Raw genomic sequence first — 21,744 nt, 5'->3', positions numbered from 1 at the left:
TCCATGTGTTGGTTTGGTCTTTTACGGAGAGCGCTAGCTAGCAGAGCAAAGCAGGCGTCTTCTAGTAAGCATAACTGAGGTTTCTAGAATAACTCGAATCTGATAGGATGTCTGGTTTTCCCTGTAACTAAACTCTTCAGATTCCCTCCATCATACCGGGCCGTTTCCAGTTTGCGAGGATATTTCCAGTTATTCCAATCAAAGAATGAGTTATGCGAAGGCTATAATGGGAATGTTTGCCTCCTCGAATGCCTCATATTAAGGCTGACAAATTGCTTGAGGTGGACGCTTCTTACCAGCCGTAATCAACTCCACTCAACGCTGAGCTGCCTTCCACCACCGCCGTGCCGCTCCTGGCCAGAGGAAACACGAGGGCCAACCATGCGGGTCTGTAATCTAGAGTTTGCCACACTGCTTGGAAATCACAAAGGCTTGTCTTGTGGCTGCAGCTGCAATAGTTGTCCCACAGCTTGCCTGGACTGGGCGAATTGATCTTTAGACTTTTTAAACGTTGCTTTTAAGTGCATGGATTACATATGGCACTGCAGCTGCAGCTCACTGCGTTTTCTATTATGTGTAATAATGGAAAATGATTGGGTCTAGTTTAATAAAATACACAGTCTGTGATGGATGCTGCCCGCTTTCACCAATGACGTCCCCGAAAAACTCTTCTCAGATTTATACTGGATGCGGGTGGAAGCACAAGCTAGTGTACAAACTAAAAGCTTACGAGAATGGACAAAGTTGGTTTTACAGACAGCGTAGCAAAATGCAAAAAAAGTTAGGCGCGAATGTGAATTTAATTAGGAGAAACGTAGGAGGAGTTGTACACGATTTAAACATTTTTACATGCAATCGAGGAAGGTAAGGCTTGTTAACCCACTGTGGGATAAATTTGTAGAACATCTGTGGGTAGGACACTAGCTGTAAAAAAAAAATACAGGTTGTCACTTCTCCGATTCAGGTAGAGCACGTACCCTCCAGATTTGAAGTAATAGATGGAATTAAACTATCACAAACCCATGAATCAATGATAAAGGTGAAACTTTTAAGAGTCGATAGGCCTACTAAGGCTTTAAGAGGAACGATTACACAATGCACAATAATGATTTAATTGTGTACCTTGACTTAGAAGTCAAATAATTAAGGACATTCCTTTACTGGGGCCTATTATTCCCTACTTGGTCATTACATGCTAAAAATCTTTCGGAGCTGTAGCATTAAAGCAAAGCTGACAATTTTAGCTCTTGGTCTGAGGCCTTGTCTGCAAGAAGGTCTCCACAATCTAATTTATAAACCAGCCTCGTCCGCGACTATTACATATACCGGGGTTATTTAGTGCTTGGCCCAACATTTTGTGCACCTACGCTCTCTGTTGCATTGACTTGCTGCATGCATGTTGTATGTTGAATGTTGGCAGCGGTCGGTATGAGAAGCTGCCCTGTGAACGGAGTCAAAACAGGAGCACATGCTCTGACCCCGCCCTCCTCTCGGGTTTCAACCAATAGCGTGTCAGAGAGCGACCCGGACGTCCCGCCCACACGCGTGAAAGCAGGCGAACAAACATGGCCGCTTCCACCGACAGCGCTTTGGAGATTTCGGCGTCCGTCGCTGGGATTTTGAATGAAAAACACAGCCCGGAACACTTGCAGCTTTTAAAAACGCTCACAGCCGAGTTGCGGGAGAAGTATTACAGGTGCGGCGAAAGCAATTTGCGGCTGTTTAAAATGGAAATCGCGAGTGTTAGCATGGCTGCTAAGCTAGCGTTTACTCGAGTCATCCAACTGTCGACTGCGTAACTGTTACTGTGACATATAGATGAAAGCGGATTCAGACCTAATTATTATCTTTATAATATTAACTCTCAATAATGTTGGAACTGTAGTGAACCACGCAGCTGCTCTATGAGTTAAATATATCTCTGTGTCGCTTAGGGTTAGGGGGTGAGGGTTTCTATACATTTCTGAAGCACTACCAATTGTTTGAACTAAGAGGTAATTCCAGAATGAAAGTCAGGAAGCTCATGCTACCTGTGTATTACAAATTACCAATCCTGCCGCTGTGATCATATTTTTTTGTAGTTCTTAATTTCCCTATCAACATTACGGTGCAGGTTTCTGTTACTTCTCCATCTGAGATAACGCACTTCCTGTGATGAATTTTGCATACAGAAGACTGTAAGCCTGTGTCATGCTGTTAGCAACGCCTGTGTTTGAGTCATTTTGCCAATTCAGCTTGTAATTCCACTCCACACGATTCCTGATTTTCTGGGAGTCACGTAAATAATCCCTCTCTTGACTTTTATCCCTGCGTCCTGACTGTCTGTGCTCAGAGATGCTGTGGAGGAGGAGGTGTTCTCTAATCTCCTGAAGGTCCTGACCAGCCTGCGCGAAGAGCTGCAAGCTGCAGACGCGGACGGCGAGGACCTTCGACTGCAGCTCCAGCTGACGGCCGAGTGCTTCAGGGCCCAGAGGAACTCCTGCGTCCAGAGTCCACGCAACCAAAGCCTTCTCAGGTGGTAACCACTCTAATTCCGAAAACCGTGTGGGTTTTCGGATTGCATTATATTAAATTTTAATGTGTTTTTACACCCTTCATGTGTACTTTTAAACAAAAGCAAAAAGTAAAGCAGCAGTCTAACTTAAGTCTTTTTTTTCCTTCCCTTTAGGGAACTTGGTTTCATTGATGTGTCTCTTAAAATCCTGAGCTTTTTTCTGACCTTTAATGTGGCCAGCAAGGATGCCGTATTTGAGCGTGAGTACCAAATATTTTCACTGATACTTGATGCTATGACTCAGTTGTTTTTTTTTTCTTTACGGGGATATTTTTGAATATCGTCTATTTTTCTCTGTGGCTCAGCTCTCCGTTGTGGCGTCCAGTTTCTTGGCAACTTGGCAGTTGGAAACCAAACGTGCAAAGATGACATTTGGCAGCTAAGCTTCCCAGATCTTCTCCTGTAAGTTTTCTTTGCTCATGTGTGTCACATTTGTAGTTTTTCAACACGTACTTTCAAGCAGACTCCGTCACATCCGTCACCTGTGCTCTGAAAACACTCGTTCTGAATGAATCTGTCTCTAATCTGTCTGTAAACAGGCAGCTGCTCAGTGTTGAGGATGAGAAGACGGTGAACTACGCCTCTATGGTGCTGCACACATGCCTGGATGAGGCCAGGGTGGAGGACTTGTCTAAGCCGCAGAATATCAAGCTGGCGCTCAGGGTGATGGAGCTCTGCATGACCCAGCCTGATCTGGACTGGACGTAAGTCTGCGTTCGTGTGTGTCACATGACTGCTGCTGTTCGTGAAGAGTTGATGTGTGTGTGTGTGTAATTTCTGCGCGGAGCTTCTTTTTTCTGCTTCTTGTAAAGTTTTTTCATCCATCACCAGGGTGATCATTGCCACTCAGCATTTCCTCAGGTCTTCAGCTCTGGTGGAGAGCATGTACTCAGGGATGTCTCACCAGGAAAGGTACGACGCTTTTACTGCTGATCCACGAAGGTTAACAATTCATGATCATGATGATGTTTTGTATAGTTTTTTGAGGTTTTTAATGGCGTCTTGGAGCTATGAAACTTGACTTACTACTCTTATGTGGTTTAATTGAAAAATGCTGCTGTTCAATACAGCTTAAAACAGTTATTTATGATACTGTATAATATGTGTGTGTTTTTTCAGAGTTACTCTGTTGGAGCTGCTCTTTGCTCAGCTAAGAGAGGAGGGCTCGGACGAGTGTGGCATCCCTCCCAGCGTGGCTCGGTTCCTGGCGAGTTCCTTCCAGCAGGGTTGCGGAGCTGTGCTTTCACTTGCTACTGGTTCTGCTTCCAGTGATGAGGTACGTAACACAAAGACACAGAGGTGTTAAGCAGACCTTCAGCTGGCATTGTTAATATGTTACACCCACTGTGGAGCCTTTTCCGTTTTTCCACTTTTGCCACTGCTTTTATCGGAGAGAGTCGGCTGAATCCATCACTGATTTCGCCTCCAGCATCGGCTAACAAGTCGTTATTTCTCTGTGTCACTGACACCTATTGGTTGCAATCCCCTGCAGGTCCTGCAGGAGGCACTGACGGTGATCAGTCTCCTGGATGTGCTGTGTGAGATGACCTCAGACCACAAGCAGTTTATGTTCCTGCAGGATCATCCCGGCCTTCTGGTGACCACCGTTGGTAAATGGAAACACCGCACTCGCATAACTTCTCTCACCGGGTTTAAAGATCCACATTCCAGTCAAAACAACAAGTTAGGATTTTTGCACACAGCCCTCCACGCTGCTGACATGTAATTTAAGACGCTGCAGCAAAATGCATCGGGGTTGAGTCATCCGCGAAAAATGTTCTTCAGTTGTTTTTCACTCTTTTACCACCATTCACGTTTTCCCTGCAGAGCTCCTGGAGCAAGTACACGCCATCGGGAAAGCTAGCAAGAACATTTTCAGCGCCGCTCAGAACTTCTCCTCTCTCAGTATCGACGACGACTCTTCATCCCATTCTCCTGTCATCAGCTTTAAGGCGCACCTCATCAGGCTTATAGGAAACCTCTGCCACAGCAATACCAACAACCAGAACAAGGTTTGGATTAATTGTACCTTAGGTGGATGAATGATGAAATGTAATTACACCAAAAGTATACCTTTTTAAGCGTGCAGACCGTAGTTCACAACAGCCTGAATGGAAAATGTAAAGAGGATTAAATGGACGTTTTGACAAAAGCCAAGATCGGAGGCAGTGCCAGGACATCACAGAGGTTAAAGTCGTTGGCTCAGACTGTTTGGTTTCCTATTCCCGTAATAAGGGGGCGGTGCAGTATACCCCTGTGCTCATGGAATCTGGGGTTCAACATCGTTGATCCCTCATCTAGAATGAATAAACTTCAGAACAAACTGATCAGCGTTGTCCTCAGCTCGCAGGTAATAGTAGCTCCTGTGGTTTCTCATTTTAAACGAGAAATACAAACTACTGCCCCCAGCTGGCGCGGGTGTTGTATGCACCAACTATATTCTTCACAGTGTGTTCAAGCGCAACTTTTAGGTCCAGACACATGCGACAGGAGGTGATTCAACAGTCACTTGAACCTCGGTAGTTCTTGGATGACGCTTTTACGTGTCTGTGCCGTAACAGATCGAGGTCCGATTAAAGAGGTTAAATTTGCATGTTTACAGTTGAAGCTGCAACGACGCGCCTTTAAAACCGAGTAACCTCTCGAGGACAACCGCGCCAAACGAGCGGAACATGTAACGGAGCGGGAGGCTGTGTTCCTTCAGCACATTTTTGTTTAATGTGAAACATTCCCACCCTTTCTCGCTCTAGTGATCTTATCAGCGCGTCTCCATCCCGTCTGTCATCATCTCAGCGTTAACAAAAAGCACGGATAGATAATAAAGCAGAGGGGCAGGGGGAAGGCGGGGGCGGGGGTGGAGCTCGTCGAATCTATGGCACATTATAGACTGGGTTGCGCTTAATAGAAACAGATTTGTGGAATGCTTGTGGGATGGCCACCCTCAGTTGGCCTCTCAATAATATTTATGGTTGCTGATCTGTGGTCTGTCAGTGGTCAGAAATCACCCCATATCTGTTTTCACTAAGATCCCTTCCAGTAAACCAAATGTCATTCTGTTCACCTTGGGGAGAGATTGTAATTTAAGATGTGCATACAAAGCAGCGTACTGCTGTACCGGGTCAGGGTCCAGCCGGTTGTTATTCATCCCTTTATGGGTTTGGACATAATGTAAGCAACTTCAGACAGTCACTCTGTAAGTGGAAAACGCAGACCTGGGTGATCGCAGCAGTCAGCAACTGCGTGTCCATGACAGCTTAAATGACATTTCCATTTTCTGAAACTCAGCACAGCGTCTCGTTCTGTTGCCCCTGCCGCTGTGTTTGGAGAGCGACCGCAGCGGCGAGAAGAGGGAAAGAGCAGGCAAAGACAATAATTAAGCCTATAGAATTAGACAGATGAAAAAGTGCAGATCACCCCGGTGTCGTGGTCTTAGTCTAACCCACAACCACAGCGCTGCTTTTGCACGGATGTGAGGCTCTGCTAAGGGAATCTCCATATTGTTACTTTTCTGTTCCTGTCTAAAGTGGAGTCGGCTTGACAAATTCAAGTCATCACTTTTCAGTATAATATAATCTACGCGTCGCTTTTAAGCACGCGGGCTGTTTTTCACTTTAAAACACTCAGCGGACCGTACGGTGAAGTCCTGTGCTGCGATTTCAGTTTTGTTCTCCAGATCGTTTATTAGGAGCCGTCTTGGCTCCGTTCTACTCAAGAGTCTCAACATGTCATTACAGAGTAGCAGCATGAACGATACCAGGACCTTGAAACTCAAGCAGCAAAATTAAATGTATCACATAATCAGAAATGGCTTTGCAGAATACTTCGAGAGTAGCGACACGATGTTATTTTGAGCGAGCGTGTCGACGACAGTATCACTGCCGCTGTTGGAAATGAACTCTATTTATATTACTGACTTCCTCCGCAATCTTGTTTCCTCAGGTCAGAGAACTGGAAGGCATCCCCCTCATCCTGGACAACTGCAACATAGACAGCAACAATCCCTGTATCCTTCATTAATGAGCTGATGCCGACTTGGAAACACATATTTGTTTAATGTATATATGTTGTTTATATTGAGACTCAGATATCATTGTAGTTGTCTTGGTCTGGCACGTTTGGACAGTTGGTGGATTTGCAACTAAAAAAAAATAGCTTTAATTGCTGCAATCTGAAATATTACCGCAATCATGTTCCCCAACTTTCAGTACGTCTTAGTTTGCAGATGTTCAACAGTGCCGACTGACATTCAGTGTTAAAAAATATCACTGAGACTGCTTGTACTGTATGTTCCCATTCTTATTTCGGGTGGTGTTCAAATGATTTTAGTCCACTACTAAACTAAACTTTCTATTAATCAATCAATCAAACTTTATTTATAGAGCACGTTAGAGCCCAAAGTGCTTTACGTAAAAACAAGACTACAAACAAGAGACCACACACGTGGACGCACGCGTTTACACACGGACACGAACATTTAAGAACACTAAGGAAACGCCATCCCACCCTCACAACCTAGAGACATAAAAATAACTGCACAAACGAACTATAACTATAAAATATGAAATAGTAAATAAATAAAAAAAAAATGATGGAAAATGATATTCAGTGGAAAGCAAGAATAAAAAGGCAGGTCTTTAGTTTGCTTTTAAAAATGTCCACATGGTCTGTTTTCCTCAGGTTCTCAGATTGTTCCACAAGTGGGGACCATAATGGTAAAAGGTAAAACCGTATGTTTTGGTTAAAACTTCTAGTTCTAGAGGGCTCACACGTTAAAAGCAAATCAGATAAAAATAATTAGGACCAAGACCATTAAGAGCTTTAAAAACCATTCATATTACTTAATAATTAATAATGCTAATTAGGTACACAGTCAAAAACGATTTAAGTTTAATATTAATCAGTTTACAATAATGTTTAGATCACTGTAACATTTTAATGTTCATTTATTTTGTCATTACTCCTTTAAGATAAGGAGATAAAAGTTGTCTCAATATGACGCAGTCCAACACTTTTAGCTTTGACCCCAAAAACCAACATGCACTTAAATCTTCCCGACACTGAATGTAAGGAAATATATAGCGGTGACACGGAGATTTACTCTGGCAGCGTTGTAGAACTCACTTGTCACCCCGTCCGCGATAACTCTGGCTTCAGATAGTTTATGTGGGAATCAGCAGACCTTAGCTTGGACCAGGAGGAGGAGGAGGAGGAGGAGGACGTATGGTGAGGTTTTACACTTCGAGAGCGCACATGTTTCTGTACGGCTGGGAGGATAGTACACCGCAGGTCGCCGAGCCCCAACCTCTGACTCATTCTCATCCCCACACCCCGCTGGGCGTTGTGCTGCCAGTTGATATTCAGCTCGCCAAAGTGGGGGTATTGTGCCAGGCCGCCTTTTTTACGCCAGCCGACGGTCTGAGCCGAGCCTTTTGTCCTCGCCCGCCCCCCCCCGCTACACATGCCCATACCGCACGCACAACCCTCTCTAGCTACCTTGTCGTAGAAACAGAAAAAGATTGTCAAAGCAAAAAAAGATTTTATGGATTTGCGGGAGAAACCCGAGAGGGCTGAGTTGAAATGTTTCGTGCAAACATCCGCGACATGTCTGTGCGAGTAATTAGCTCGCCGGGCCGCCGCGCGCTCGGCGGTCTGAGCTGCGTTCGTCTCGCATGCATCTGCAACTGATAGCGTAAATACACTTCGCTTGACAAAAAGCTACAAATGAAGTAGCTAATTGAAATGAACCCCTCTGATTCCGGCCTTGCTGTCCTTAACCGGGCGCCTCCAGTTATCAGCCAGTGGGCCATCTTCGCCGTCAGGAACCTCCTGGAACACAACACGCAGAACCAGGAGCTGGTCGCCGCCTTGGAGCGGCGCGGCGCCGCCGACTACTCCGCTCTGAAGGAGCTGGGTTTCCTCGTGGAGGAGCGAGATGGAAGCTTGCTGCTGAAACCCGTGAGGAAAGACTCCTAAAAACACACTGAAGAAGAAGAAGCTGCGAGGACAAAGAGCCCACGAGCAGGTTCCCATGCAAAGTCATTGTTGTGTGCATAATATCGTCTAATGTTAGAGGCCTCGTTAGTGTTACTTAGTAGTTGAGCCTGCAGGTTACAGGACCTGTGCGTAATCAAGCAGAGTAACTGCCTATATAGTAAGCTGAAAAGCGCTTTTGAATTTGAGATTTGTATTAGAGAAGTATATATAACCTGCCTTTCTACCTCAGTAATGCTGTCTCTCCTGCCCAGCTCGGGCAAAAAGGTATTACTGATACACAAAAGGCCCGCGGGGTCTCTGTGGAATAGAAGTCAGGATGTCAGGGGCTCTCACTTAGTCTTAAACCCGAGTCTGAGAAGCGAAGAGCTGGCACCTTCTGGCACCGCCGCCGCTTTGAGATCTAATCCAAAGACAAAGAGCGCCGCAGCATCCGGCCTTTCCGCTTTCTCAGAGACGGCGATGTTACCAGCAGGGGTCGGAGTTTAATCTCGGGCCCTTAGTGACTTCTGCAGTAACCATGAAACGGAGAATGACCAAAACATGATGTAATCTACCCCCTCCCCGCCCCGGCTAATTAAACGGTGGCATCTTGGCCGCGGTAGGAAGAGCTTCTCATCCCAACGCTTACAATGACCGCTTGTCTGAACGGACGTTAAAATCTAAGCGCAATAACAAAACTAATATCTAACACTATGCATGTTTTCTAACTTAAACATATAGAGACTGAGTCTGTTTACCTCTGCTCGCTTTTGCAACGATTCTTGTGAATTTCCCCTTTCCCTCCTCCTAACCTTCTATTTGTTCTGTTTTACATTAATATTGATAAGTAAGGCATGCTGCGTGAATCCTTAGACGGCTTCTCTTCGCCCTGCGTTAGCTATAGTTGAGTTATACGAGTGTTTTTTTTTTTTGTATTATTTATTAACTGATGTGCTTCATATTTAGTTGCGGCCGCGCTTCTTCTTTGAGCCGAGATTAGCCGGCGGGCGAGAGCGCAGCGAAAGCGCGCATCCGTCGAGCGAGCGAGCGAGTGAATCAGACCAGAAGCATTAGTTTGCAGAATGACATCCCTCCCTGCTCCTCCCGCTAGCCGGATAAGCTGAACGGTCCTGACACCTCAACAATGCGGCGCTTTACGGGCCTGCCCACACCCTGCTCCACCCTGTTTGCTCTGCCTCTGATTTTTTAATGACAAAATGTATCGAAACAATTGGCTGGACTCTCCCCTCAATCCGCCGGCATAGTGAGGGGAGCTTACGCGGTTCCGGTCCCCAGGATTTCAGACGGCTAACAAAACAGCCGTTACTCGCGCTCGACTGGCTGGCTGCAATGCTTTTCAGCCCCCCACAGGAAAGAGGCCGCGCGAGTCAGCCGGGCGCTGAATGCGGCCTCGCGCGCTTCACCTCCCCGACTCGCCGCGCCTCGGGCCTCTACTGTAATGTATTTGTGCCTTCTGGTTTCGGGGCCTCGCACCTTCGCTGGAGTTTTGTCTTTCATGTTCGGCTCAGGTAACGAGGTTATAAAATGCCTAATAAAGTATTGTGTGTGTGTGTGAAAAACAGCTTTTTTTTTCTGTAATTATTTGCCAGTAAATGGCCAAAATGTGACATAAAAACTCAGGAGGCGTTACAAATATGCACAAGATTTATTTGGTAAAAAAAAAAAAAAAGTAATACAACTGTCCATGTTCGTGAGGGATGTAGACTTTTGCCACAAAATGAATAAATTAAGCTGTGTTTTAAGTTATAATTACACGTTTGCTCCTAGTTCACTAAAAGCACTATTAAGACAGCTGGAAACACAGAAACCCTCTCCATCTAAAGCTGTGCATTTAGCCGAAACTTCCAACGTACTTTCAACTTCCATACTTCAAAAAAAACAAAAAAAAAACGATTTCCACAAGCTTTTCTGGACTTTCCGTAACTTCCGCGAGTCGCTCAACCTTTCCGGACCGCCGTGACTTCTTTTTTTTTTTTTTTGTTCTCGCACCGACGCGGACAATGACGTTAGAAAACACTTGTAAATAGTGACTCTCTTTCCATCTATAAATGACATAAAGTGCCACGTTCCTCATATAAAAATATACTCTTCAAATTGTTTTGTAAGTTATATAAAGCCTAAGTAAACATTTCTGAATACATTAAGGTCGCTGTCCAAAAATAGCTCGGAGGCCTTTGATCCTCTCGTACCCCCTTCTGTGTGGTTAAGGCGCATGCCATCCACCCAGGCAGGCCTAAACCGCGCTGGAAGGCCTTGTGTAAGCAGAGGCCGCGATGTGGAATTCCACGTCTGTGTCGCTCATGGGAATGTTGGATGTATCCGAACCTGATTGCACCTCTATAGGGTTCCAGCGAGGCTTACACGGCTTTCTCAGAAGTCAAGAGCCCTCCGAAAACAAAAACGGCGAGCGCAGTCGGGATGAAGTGCCGCTCATACCGACGAGCCGGGTGCTTAAAATACGACGTGTGTGTGTTTTTTTTTCTTCTTTTTTTTCTGCCTCTTTGGCTCTTGGCGTAACAAAGAGTCTGGGCTGTGGGCGAGTGGGATTTTTGTCCGTGAGAGATGTGTCAGTGCCCGAATAAACTGATGAAATAAAATAAGAAAACGTGACCGTGTGAGTGCAAAAAGAAAAGGATGAACCGATGGCGAGACGTGGGCGTCTTTCCTTTTTCCTTAAGCGAATCAGTAGCAATCGGAGATCAGAAAAAGACAGGTAAACAGTTTGCTATGCGTCCGAATTTTGAAAAATATCATTACATAAATAATTTTGCTTTATTTTCAGTGTTCAAACAGAATACAGTGTGAGTGTACAGTTAAACGTCTTCCGCTGCCTCCCGTCAGGCGCTGCCCGTCCCGTTTCACGGCAGTCTGAAAGCATTTGTTGCGTTTCCAGTTGGCCCCCGAGTCTCCTCGGGTTTCGGGCCTTGGTCGATTTCCCCTTGCATGGGACAGCTTTAAGGTTCGAAAACGTTTCTGTTTCTGCCTAAAGAGGAACCTCAAATCCTTCTCACCTCTCCGGGTCATCGCGTCACTTCGGTACCAGTGTGCGCACAAAGTGAAAATAAAAAAAAAAAAAAAAAAAAAATGTGGTTTAAACGTCCGTTTCCAAACCTCATATTCCATTTTCCTTCCTTTAAAGAATTCCAAATAGGATGTCGGAATGTGCAAAAAGTAATAAATACCCCCAAGTCCTTCTTCACTTCAGACTTTGCCATATCTCTTAGCCTCCCTCTTCCGTTCGACGCCTCCTACTTGCACGTGAAAACCTCCGACTTCTCGCTGCAGGTGTTGCACTTGACGAAGCAGCACCAGTGGAACTTGCAGTTGCACTGCCAGACCCGCGTGTAGTGGTGCGTGTCGTAGCCCCGGCCGCAGCACATGGCGTTGCAGCCGTCGGCGTGGCTCGACGTGCCGTTGCACAGCCTGCCCCGCGTCCCCGTGCTCCCCGTGGCCGTGTCCTCTTCGCAGTAGTTGGGCGAGCGCTCCAGGTACACCAGGTCCGTGTCCGTGGGCTTCTGGTAGCCCCGGGCCTCCTTCAGGCGCAGGAAGGAGGGCTGGCGGAGCCGCGAGGCCCGCACCGGCTCCACTTGGACCGCCTCGCTGTAGCGCTCCTTCAGCAGGTAGCCGATCTCCCTGAACTTGGGCAGGGTGATCCAGCAGGTCTTGGTGGTGCAGGAGCCGGACACGCCGTGACACTTGCACTCCAGCTTCATCCTCTCCTCCAGGATCTGATCAAGCAGACAGTAGAGGTTAGCACAGTTAAGAGCTTTTATTGCTTTTATAAATAAAGGGATTAGGATTTTTGACTTTGACAAGAAGGTGAGTGCTCTGGATTGACCTCAGTCCATGGACGAACGAGCTTGAGCACCTACCCATGCAGATTGTGGCCAAAGGTGCATCTATTAAATACTCGACAATGACTCCATTTATAAAAGCGGAAAATACCCAGGCGAACACTTCTCCCCTGCGCCGCATTCTCTAGGATAAATCCGTTTGAATTCACGTGTCCGTTTGCTCGAACTTGAAACGGCTAATAGCGATCGCACGGCCTTCAAGTGTGTTTTGGGAAGCCCGGGCCCTCTGTGGGCACTTCAACTTTCAGCGCGGGCGGACGCGCGCGCCAACTTTATGTCAAAAAACCTGGGGAAAATAACTCCTACCCCCAAAAGTCTGTAGCCTCTAATTAGCTTTACCTTTCTTCAGACCACAGAATGGCGTGTCAGCCCGGGAAAACTGACCAGAGCTGTTGTGGAACACAGCACGCGTATAGAGTTACGTTTGCGGTCCGAGGCAGATTTATTTTCTAACGCCGTACAAACATTTGCAGATGACAAAACTGACAGGTGACTGTTTGCCTTTTGCGAGCGACCTCGTTCCGTGCGCGGAAAACTTGAGCCCTTTGTTATAGATGCACTTTGAACACAAGATATTCGATCGTAATTGTGACAAATTGCAAATTGTAACTCATGGTTATCAGGTTTTTTGGAAGTTTGCTCCTGGGTGGTTGGTTCAGTTTGTGCGGTGGCGCAGAAATGTGTTCTTTGGTGCTGCCACTGAGAAAAACGAAGAATGAGAGACTTTGCAATAATATCCCTTATTCTGATTTAACGCTTGGAAATTCAATGGATGGACTGTAGGCATGTGGCAGTGCTCCATTTGGCGGCTATGGCGTTTCATCTCGCTGTGAACCGACTTCACTTTTCATACGGTCGTATTTTGCGCCCGGTACCTTTCGCCCTGCCTCGTTGTTGTGCAGGTTCATGAGCCTGCGGGCGTTCTTCTTGATCTCGCGGGCGTCCACGAATCGCCGCGAGAACTCCACCCCGTACTTGACGTCGGCCGAGCAGCCGCCCCACTTCCAGCCCTCCTCCTGGTCCTGGTATCCCTGCTTCTCGCGGTCGCAGCCGCACTGGCTCAGGTTGCCTTGGCTGCATGCCGCCGTGACGGCGTGGGCGACCCCAGCGGCGGTGATGGCGTAAGTGAAGGCCGCCTCCCGGCTGCCTGGTTAAAGCAAAATCAAGTAGTTAAAATACAAAAAAAAAAGGTACTTTCAATGCTGTACTTTAGTTAGTTTGCAGTCTATAGAATTCGTAAAATCTGAGAGTGGTCTAATCTGTTCAGACGCAAGCAGAAAGGTTTACTGTAGTTTTGCTTGGACTCTCTTCTTGACGACGGCAAACTTTATCTGTGAGTGAGGGGTTTGAAAGAAGTGAGCATTTTCGAGGTTGGGAGTCAAAAAATGGAGACATCTTGACCCACCAGGGGTGGACTCCTCAGGTAGAAGCTAACACACCTTTGGCGGAGTTACACAAGATCTCCAAACTTCTTGAACCAGTCACATTAATAAAGCATTTAATATCTCACACATGGTTAAAGAGACGACAATCAAGCAAACTCCCGCCCTGTCCATGGTCGCCTGTTGAGTCAAAAGAAATGTTACGCCTTTAAAAGAAAGACCTTCGTAAACCGCCTGCGCCCGAGGAGCCGAAGGGGTTAAGCTGCATTACTGCAGCATAAAAGGTTTTCTGACCTTTTCCTACATTTCTTTCTCCTACTCTCCTCGTTTCCAGCTTTCCAATACAGGCAAAACATCTCCTCATGCGAGACCTCAAACTGATTCAAATGCTTTAAGGGGGAAAAAAAATAAATAAATAGCCATCATTTCAGAGTGAATAACCGTCTTTCGGTCGGTTTTCTGACATTTACTTATTTATTCGTTTATTTTGTTTGGGGTGAAATGAAAAGAACGTCGACTTTTGAAGGAGCGGTGTCCGGTGTCGCTTGACGGGCATCAGTCAAGAAGTCTGTAAGAAACAAAAGCAACGACTGCGACCTGAAACATACGATGAAAGCAGTAACGTAAAACAAGTTTAAATCACATTCAACACAAGCTTTTATATTAAAGTAAAGACGAGTTGTGGCTGATTAAGCTTTTGTAGCGAGTTCCAGTTGCCTCAGATTCCTTTGACCGTAAATGCAGCTTACACAAAGGGAATTTTACGTCGTCCAATGTGGCACTTTTATTTGAAAAGCCAACGTAATAGCACTTTCCATTTTATTTATTAACGTCCAGCATCAGTACCGCAGCTTCAGCAGCCCTCCGCCGCTTCGCTCCAGCTCCCCATATGAAGCAAATTAAAAGGCCATACATGAACGAAAGTGAATTTGAGAAGCATAAGTATAAAGAGCATTACTGTTAACATCTGTATAATCTCATAATAGTTATGATTTTTCTCTCCATGTCTCGTTTCATACTCTGTCACGGGCCTCCACCGGTAGTCATTGGCTGTTTAAGCAATAATCAGCAGAGTGAAGAAAACACAAGTGACATCTACTGGCTGACTAGAGGAGCTTTTTTTTTTTTTTTTGTGAGTGGCATTCATAGAGCTGCAGTGTTTTAATGTTTTTCATCAATGGAATTTCTCACGCAGCTTAAGTGTCATTCTGCGTCCGTCCTAGGCGGTCCACATTGTTATGGCAAATGATACTGTTGCGTTGTTGAAATACTCTGCGGCCGGGCTCGACTGCGTGTCCAAGCTTTCGCATGTCACCATTTGAACTTCGGGATAAACGCGTTTATATTTATGGGGCGGAGGGGGCGAATGAATTTATTGGCGCTGCGGCCTGTAATAAGATCCCCTCCGTCTCCAATCAGGATAATGCCGGGCCTCGGTTCACTCGACAGCCCCGAGTATTAATGCGCAGTCTCTGGTGGAGGAGATTCTGATGGCTCCCCTCCAAGCTGACAAACTCACTCGCAGAAACCATCAGGCCTGCGGTTCCCCCGGTCCATAACTCAAAACAAACTCTGAAGTCTTCTCTCATCAGGCTGAGTCTGCGACCCATTCAGATATATTGTATGGTGAGCATTTCTCAAGGCACCGGGGCGCATGCAATAGCCAAGCAGCCATCTCTTCGCGCTGTGATTTGTTTTGATTGTACAGCAGCGCATGCAGGGTTCCATTGTTGCCCATCCGACTGCTGGAGCTGACTTCAATTAGTGGTTTGCCTGGATCTCGCTGGTCTTTCTCAGGCCCAGCAGGTCATTCAGACCAAGTGCTGGATGGTACGTTCGCCTCATCAGGTGGGTGCTCGGCTCTGGTTCATGTTTCCGCTTTTAAAAATAGCAAGAAGAGGCGCACAATCAGAACCATTTTGCTCGAGAATCTGCCGAGAAATGCGGCATGCTCCGCTCGGTTGTTTCCCTCTGATTAGCTTTTAAGCACATCAAATCACATTTCGCCTCACAGAGTTCTTGTTTGTTCCTCGCGGAGGGCACCGGAGGGGTCCAGAAAACAGACATTTCCTCTGACAAAAGAAATAAAGGGATCCAGACGTTTTGTCTGCCCGTCTCCCGTGTAGAAGAAAGTGATTGCTGCCAGAGCTGCTAGATTAAACATGGATCCAAACCCACAGCGAGACCGCAACAAAACATTTCGGACTGAGACACAATTTATATAAGGGGTTCACATTAAGAGCAAAACGCTTCTGTGAGAAGTAGTCGTCAGAAGAATGTTGAAACCGGCTAGATGAGTTAGTTTGGGTTTGTGTAGGTATGAAACAAATACTTTGAGAAGGCCTTGGACATTTTGGGCGTAAGTCCTCTCAAAGTTTGGGACAATGTGTTGCAAGTTTAGCGATGTCGCACCCCTTTGGGGACTCCAGTAAAGCCTTTCGATTTGGAGTTTGTTCATTCATTGTTTTCGGCGCGCAAGGGGCTCATAACACGCCGCCTTTAAAGTTTCACCACCCCTCTTGGAATTTCATGCCTCTTAGTTGAGCTATGCCGCAACTTTTTCTCACGCCGTTGGTGTCGGCTCCTATTATTTAAGGAGAATACAGGCAGACTGAGACGAGAAGGCCGTGTCGAAGCAGCCCAACCAACCAGGCACCTGAACTCCTCACCCGAATCATCCTAGAGCTCAGCTTGGACGGTCCACCTGTTGTCAGTCCACGCTTTTAGTCGTTTAGTTTGTCATTACACATGTTAATGTACCGTCCATATACTGCAGCTTACATTTACAAAGGTGAAAAACTGTTTTGGGCGTCTTGCCAAAGGTTTAAGGCGCTGACCATTAAAGGCAACATCCCCAGTTTGATTCCAGCTAAGGATCCTTGCTTCATGTCATATCCCTTCCTCATCTCTCCTGTGACAAATCGCACCATTAAAATGCCAAAAAGAGCAAATAGTTTTGTCCCAGAAATACCTCATTTAAATCCCCCCTGACTCTGCCTCGTTCCCTGAACCTACTCTGCTGATGTCCTACGCCCTTAAAGTAAACTAAAGGAGCCGAGTTTCAAACAGACTGACCTACTCTCAGCTCTTGTCCAAAGACGGTCCTCTCCCCCAGGGCAGAGCAGTTCCAGCGGCCGTAGCGGAACTGGTACTGGCACTCGTTGATGCCGAGCTGGGCTCCTTCGCCGATGACGATGATGGCGTCGGGGCGACTCTGGCAGAGGGCTCTCTGACGGGGGGCCAGTCCCGGGATCTTGTTGCAGATGATGTTTGCACCCAGAGCTACCACGGAAGACAGAGCCCTGGGCAAATACAAACTGGGATTAACCAGAGGGACGACCGAGGCTTATAGATCTAGAATCTTAAGTAGAAAGAAAACACAGATAACATTCGGAAACCAGAGGGAAGCTTTAGCCTGTGTGCTGTTTATACGCCGTTTCTATCTATAGGCAAAAAGTAAGGGGTTGTTGCACGTCTGTGTATAGGAGATGAGACCACATGAAGAGATCCCATCAATCAACATACGAAGACAACAGAGAACAATAGTTAATTACAGGAATGACATTTTTTTACCCGTCTTTTTTGTCTGTTTCTCAAAACATGAGCGTATACAGCTAATTTTAGGTTCCAGGGCCTGCCCTTGTTATGAATGAGAGGCATGTATGGTGCAGCAATCATTCCCCCTGCGCGGGTCTTTTAGTGCCATAAGAGCTCATTACACGGGCCCGCGCCTATAGGCAAAGCATGAAGTAGTCCAGTATTACGCTTTTCCATATGCTGCTGTCCAGTTATGGACCTTGTCTGACGAGGTGCTCCCATGACAAAGTGGTTCTGGTGTAATGTGTAAATCCATAAGGGCAGGTTATCTCATCAGCTGCGCGCACACTCGAACACGTATTAGAAAGAAGAAAAAAAAAATCATGTAGATTACATACTGGCTTCGTTCTCTCCATATACCTAGTCTTTTTATGAGTCAGTATTTAAATGGGGCTGTTCATATGTTGGGAAGAAAGAAAAAAAATCCGCAGCTCTCGCTCCATAACTGATTCAGTTGTGGAATAAAAATGAAACTTGAGTGATTCCAAAATTATGGTCAGATGGATATTCCGAGTTCAATTTATTTTCCGTTTCCAGATTTCTCTCTTTGCCACACCAGAACAAGATGTAACCGTAAGAAGGATTACGTCACTTAATAAATGCCAAATCTATCATTTCAAATGAAGAAAAACGTTCACCGTATCCTCTAGCCGTAATAAACACCTGCATACATTACGTGCGAGCACAATTTACGGTGCGTAATTGCCCCCAATTTGCGCACGAGGCACGGCTAGCTGAGGGCAGAAATAAAACCGCGTGGTGTGTGAACTGATCAAGTGCAGTGACAAGAAACCTACAGGTAGCTACCGCTGGTGAGGATGAGGAAGATCTGCGGGTAGTAGACGGACAGCAGCGCACTGCGAGACGAGATGATCAGCATGGTTGCGCATTGAACACAACTTCATTCGCTCGCTCGGATTGGAAAAAAAAAAAAAAAATGGGATGGAGGAGGGAAAAAAAAAAGTCGCGTAAAGAAATATATCCTTTAAACTGGAGCCCAGGGGTTAGGCGCAGAGGTGACTCCTTCCTGGTGTCGGCGTTCTTTCAGATAATGGAGCCGTGGCGCTCTGCGGCCGCTCCAAGCTCCGCTGCCCATGTGCTGGAGATGAGAGGCTGCATCCCTCGGCCGATGTGCGCTCTGCCACCTGGACTGAATGAGGACTAGGTGGGGAAGAGAGAGAGTGGAGAGAGGAGAGAGGGTGGGGGCAGATGGGGTTCCGGATGTCCGATGAGCCCGGCTTACGTCTCCAAAAGTGGGACTGTTGTGGCATTGGAAGGGAGGGAGACAGTGGCCTCTCCCGGTGCACCAGCCCCCGGGATGAGCCCGAACACCCCGCATCCCACCGTATCTCCACCCCTTCACCTCTCTCTCTTTCTCCCTCTGTCTCTCTCTCCCTCTCTCTCTTAGAGCCCCTTTCCGTAATTTCTCTGATGTGGGAGTGAACTGTGACATTTTGATTACAGTGACGCCTCCACTCCACCTAAAACTCAACTCATTATATTTTCTAACATCAAAAGGATCCAGTTTTTCATCATTTAGTTTCAATGTCCTTATTATATCAAATTTTCATTCAATTTCATTTAAATTTAATTTTCATTAAATATCAGGTGATATCTAATAATCACTTATTTTCCAATTGTAATTCATAATTTAAACATTTAGAAACACTTACACTTAATTTCAGCTCAGATGGGAAACTATGACAGCAATCTAAATGTATTTGTTTTAGTCTTTTGAGTAAGCCTGTAATGGGTATATAATTAAATGCTTCATAAACTAGTGGAGATAATGATCACCAGCTGATAGTGATGGTTTCAGTCTCAGCTGCTCTTCTTCTCTTTGCAGAAATGCTTCAGACAATCAGTTTATCAGACTCTGGGGTCTTTACTCCTCATGTGTTTATACAACGATACGCCCTCATGTGGTGACATGAAGGAAGAGTTCATCCTCTCCAAACCTCCGGCTAAATATTGGTGCTTGTTTGCAAACCTGGAAGTATACTATCTGTGAGTTTGTTTACATGAATCTTAAATGTTGCTTTTAAGGTCTTCCCCGCCGCCCGAATATTCGCGCTAATCCTTTGATGTGTAATCTGCCGGGGCCGCAGACGGAGACGAGCTCTCACGCTGTAAAAATACTGTGAAAACAAAAGGAACATTCGCCGTGTCATTCTTTTAAAGATGTTCCACAGCAAACGGCGCCCCGTTGACAGGGGTAGGGCCATTTTATGGCCTCACAGAGTGCTCGGAGGACAAAGTGCATATTGTCTTGGCTTGTTGTTGACATTTTGGAGACCGAAACGGAGAGTTTTGCTTGAACTGAGCAAATAACCGCGAATGAGATATTGCCGATAAAAACTGCTTCTAAAATGAGGTATCAGCCGTCTGAACGAAAGAAAGACCCCCTCTCAGAAAATGATTGGGGGGTAGATTTGTGGAAAGAAGAAGGAAACCTCTTAATTTAAATTCCCTTTCGCAACCAACAAAGCAGTCTGAGAGATAGAAGCGATTTGGAGTAGGAAAGAGTATAATTTTATTCTTTGGTTGTTGTAAGACTGGCTCAGGCCTGCTTAGACTGTGTAACGATAGCTAGTTAGACATACACGGCCCTCTGTGAAGTACTGCACCATCTTGGCTGCCGAAACCTTGTTACAGGATCTCGATCTGCAGCCATATCAGTGCACAACTCCAGGATAACGTCTGTGGCTCATGCCACAGCCGAGGCAGAAACCTTTGCGTATATGTCCGCATGTGTTTTTTTTTTTCTGCCTTTTTCTTGCTCACATCCTTTCTCTCTTTTTGTCCAAATAATCCTCCTAAACCTCAATTTCCAAAGCCAAGATAGCACTTAAGCAGCGTGCACTCACTGTCCTGGCACTCGCACACTGATATCTGTTTCTTTTCATATTTTTTTACGCAGAGGACGAGGTGAACGGGGAGACGCGGGCAGTGTGGGGCTGCACGGGAACTTGAACGTCGTTGATGTTAGCGACTATTGAACTAACATCGCCCCTCTTTATTAAAAACCTGGACAGCTGTCAGAGTTTTGACATATTTGACAGCAGCGTCCACATCCACTTTTTGATGATGAATAACAGGTCTGGCGTCAGGAAACTGGAGCGGTGACGTCAAGAGGATTCAAGTTGGAAACGGGCCCAAAAAGTCCAGATTAATTATAGGGTTCTGTGGGATTTAGGGTCTATCTTGTCCTTGAGCCCAGAACCCTGGTCGTCAAATAAACTCTATTGTTGAACGTAATAGTAAACATCTGATAATTCATCATAAGTGACGTTTTTATTAACAATAGTGAGGCCAGATTTTTGCCAATCCCATCTGCACCCCCCTCCCCGAAAGCCCTGAAAGTTTATGCCGCAGAAACTGGTGGACCGCACAAACCAGTAAGTAGAAAGTATCTCATTAGTTTCTTAACAATCGATAGCATTATATTCAATTGATGGAATTAATGTTTGGATATTAAACCCACAGAATTTACATAGAAAAACATCGCAACTCACTAATATCACTGGATCTGTGGTAGTCTTGGGCTTGTTCTCTCCCAGCTAGGCGGTCACACGCACTGGGTGATGGGAGATACCAACACCCAAAGCGAATTCCTCACATTCAGTCTATTCCACAGTTTAGTTTTTGTTGCATTAATTGTGGAAAAACTCACAAATTGGATATTGGAAAATTATTCCAGTGCTCTCAGGACTATCACAAGATATTCAGTCCTAGCTTAGCTTTAATCCAGAATGCTAAGATAGAGGTATTCAGTCAAACATACTTTCTTCTCACTGTCACTAGCAACCTTCTGTCCATAGTGACAGAATAGAATCTATTTCCTTGAATTTCTTGGGGAACTAATGGTCCAACAAAGCTAGCTAGCTAGCTTGTTGCAACGCGTACACCGGGTCAGATCAAGTTCTGTGTAATTACTGCTACTTGCTAGCAGATGTTTACCAACCTAGTGCCTGTCCATGGCCTAGTGGTTGAAGACCCCTGCTCCAGAAAGCACCCTGACCTTCAGTCTGAGGCCTGAAGCTGCCTCTGAATTAGGTGATTAGCATCAACTTCTTTGTTTATGTTTTGACCAACGTGGCCTTCTTACCCTACTGTACCAGTCACATTTCTTTACTTCCCAATAAATCCATTTCCTATTCACTTCTTTTTGGAGTCATATGCCTGATTCCCTGACTGTGTTTTCAGTGCACTAGTCCGTGGTGGTGCTCACCAGGTTTGCTCACCAAAACGAATGCTTGTCTTCAGACGTTAATGTTCTTCCCATGAAATGTTTCTAGTTTGTGTTCTGTACTTATTTATCACCCACTTTGGATGTGCCGCATCACTTCCTTCCAGTTTCAGA

At 45.9% G+C, this 21,744-nt stretch overlaps 2 protein-coding genes across 3 annotated transcripts; one reads left to right on the top strand and one right to left on the bottom strand.

Moving 5' to 3' along the window:
- The first annotated feature begins 1,531 nt into the window (after positions 1 to 1,531).
- Positions 1,532 to 21,542, top strand: atxn10 (ataxin 10). 2 transcript variants are annotated; one of them, XM_047575492.1, is made up of 12 exons: positions 1,532 to 1,696; positions 2,333 to 2,515; positions 2,669 to 2,754; positions 2,860 to 2,956; positions 3,094 to 3,258; positions 3,386 to 3,466; positions 3,674 to 3,830; positions 4,047 to 4,164; positions 4,382 to 4,566; positions 6,494 to 6,557; positions 8,343 to 8,576; positions 20,302 to 21,542. In XM_047575492.1, exons 1-11 carry the CDS (start codon positions 1,566 to 1,568, stop codon positions 8,525 to 8,527), a joined length of 1,452 nt encoding a protein of 483 aa, XP_047431448.1. In that variant the 5' UTR covers positions 1,532 to 1,565; the 3' UTR covers positions 8,528 to 8,576; positions 20,302 to 21,542. The 2 variants fall into 2 exon arrangements, with proteins under 2 accessions (XP_047431448.1, XP_047431447.1); XM_047575491.1 differs by lacking the exon at positions 20,302 to 21,542 and having other exon boundaries at positions 8,343 to 10,109.
- On the bottom strand, positions 9,448 to 20,295 carry wnt7ba (wingless-type MMTV integration site family, member 7Ba). Its single transcript, XM_047575494.1, has 4 exons — positions 18,179 to 20,295; positions 16,860 to 17,086; positions 13,278 to 13,549; positions 9,448 to 12,276 (listed from the first exon to the last, which is right to left on the bottom strand). Exons 1-4 carry the CDS (start codon positions 18,259 to 18,261, stop codon positions 11,797 to 11,799), a joined length of 1,062 nt encoding a protein of 353 aa, XP_047431450.1. The 5' UTR covers positions 18,262 to 20,295; the 3' UTR covers positions 9,448 to 11,796.
- Positions 21,543 to 21,744: the final 202 nt, after the last annotated feature.

This window comes from Mugil cephalus, chromosome 22, assembly GCF_022458985.1.
Source record: "Mugil cephalus isolate CIBA_MC_2020 chromosome 22, CIBA_Mcephalus_1.1, whole genome shotgun sequence".
Taxonomy (NCBI): domain Eukaryota; kingdom Metazoa; phylum Chordata; class Actinopteri; order Mugiliformes; family Mugilidae; genus Mugil; species Mugil cephalus.
The sequence above is the reverse complement of the archived record's forward strand: the minus strand, read 5'-3'. Positions and strand labels throughout refer to the sequence as shown.

What these genes read in the sequence shown, in the direction of transcription:
- wnt7ba (XM_047575494.1), bottom strand. Translation starts at nt 18,261, where the DNA reads ATGCTGATCATCTCGTCTCGCAGTGCGCTGCTGTCCGTCTACTACCCG. An exon ending in TGGACAAGAGCTGAGAGTAG is followed by an intron (nt 13,550 to 16,859) that starts GTCAGTCTGTTT and finishes TGCTTTAACCAG; the next exon opens with GCAGCCGGGAGGCGGCCTTC. An exon ending in ACAACGAGGCAGGGCGAAAG is followed by an intron (nt 12,277 to 13,277) that starts GTACCGGGCGCA and finishes CTGCTTGATCAG; the next exon opens with ATCCTGGAGGAGAGGATGAA.
- atxn10 (XM_047575492.1), top strand. Translation starts at nt 1,566, where the DNA reads ATGGCCGCTTCCACCGACAGCGCTTTGGAGATTTCGGCGTCCGTCGCT. An exon ending in CAGCCTGATCTGGACTGGAC is followed by an intron (nt 3,259 to 3,385) that starts GTAAGTCTGCGT and finishes ATCCATCACCAG; the next exon opens with GGTGATCATTGCCACTCAGC. An exon ending in CCTTCTGGTGACCACCGTTG is followed by an intron (nt 4,165 to 4,381) that starts GTAAATGGAAAC and finishes TTTTCCCTGCAG; the next exon opens with AGCTCCTGGAGCAAGTACAC.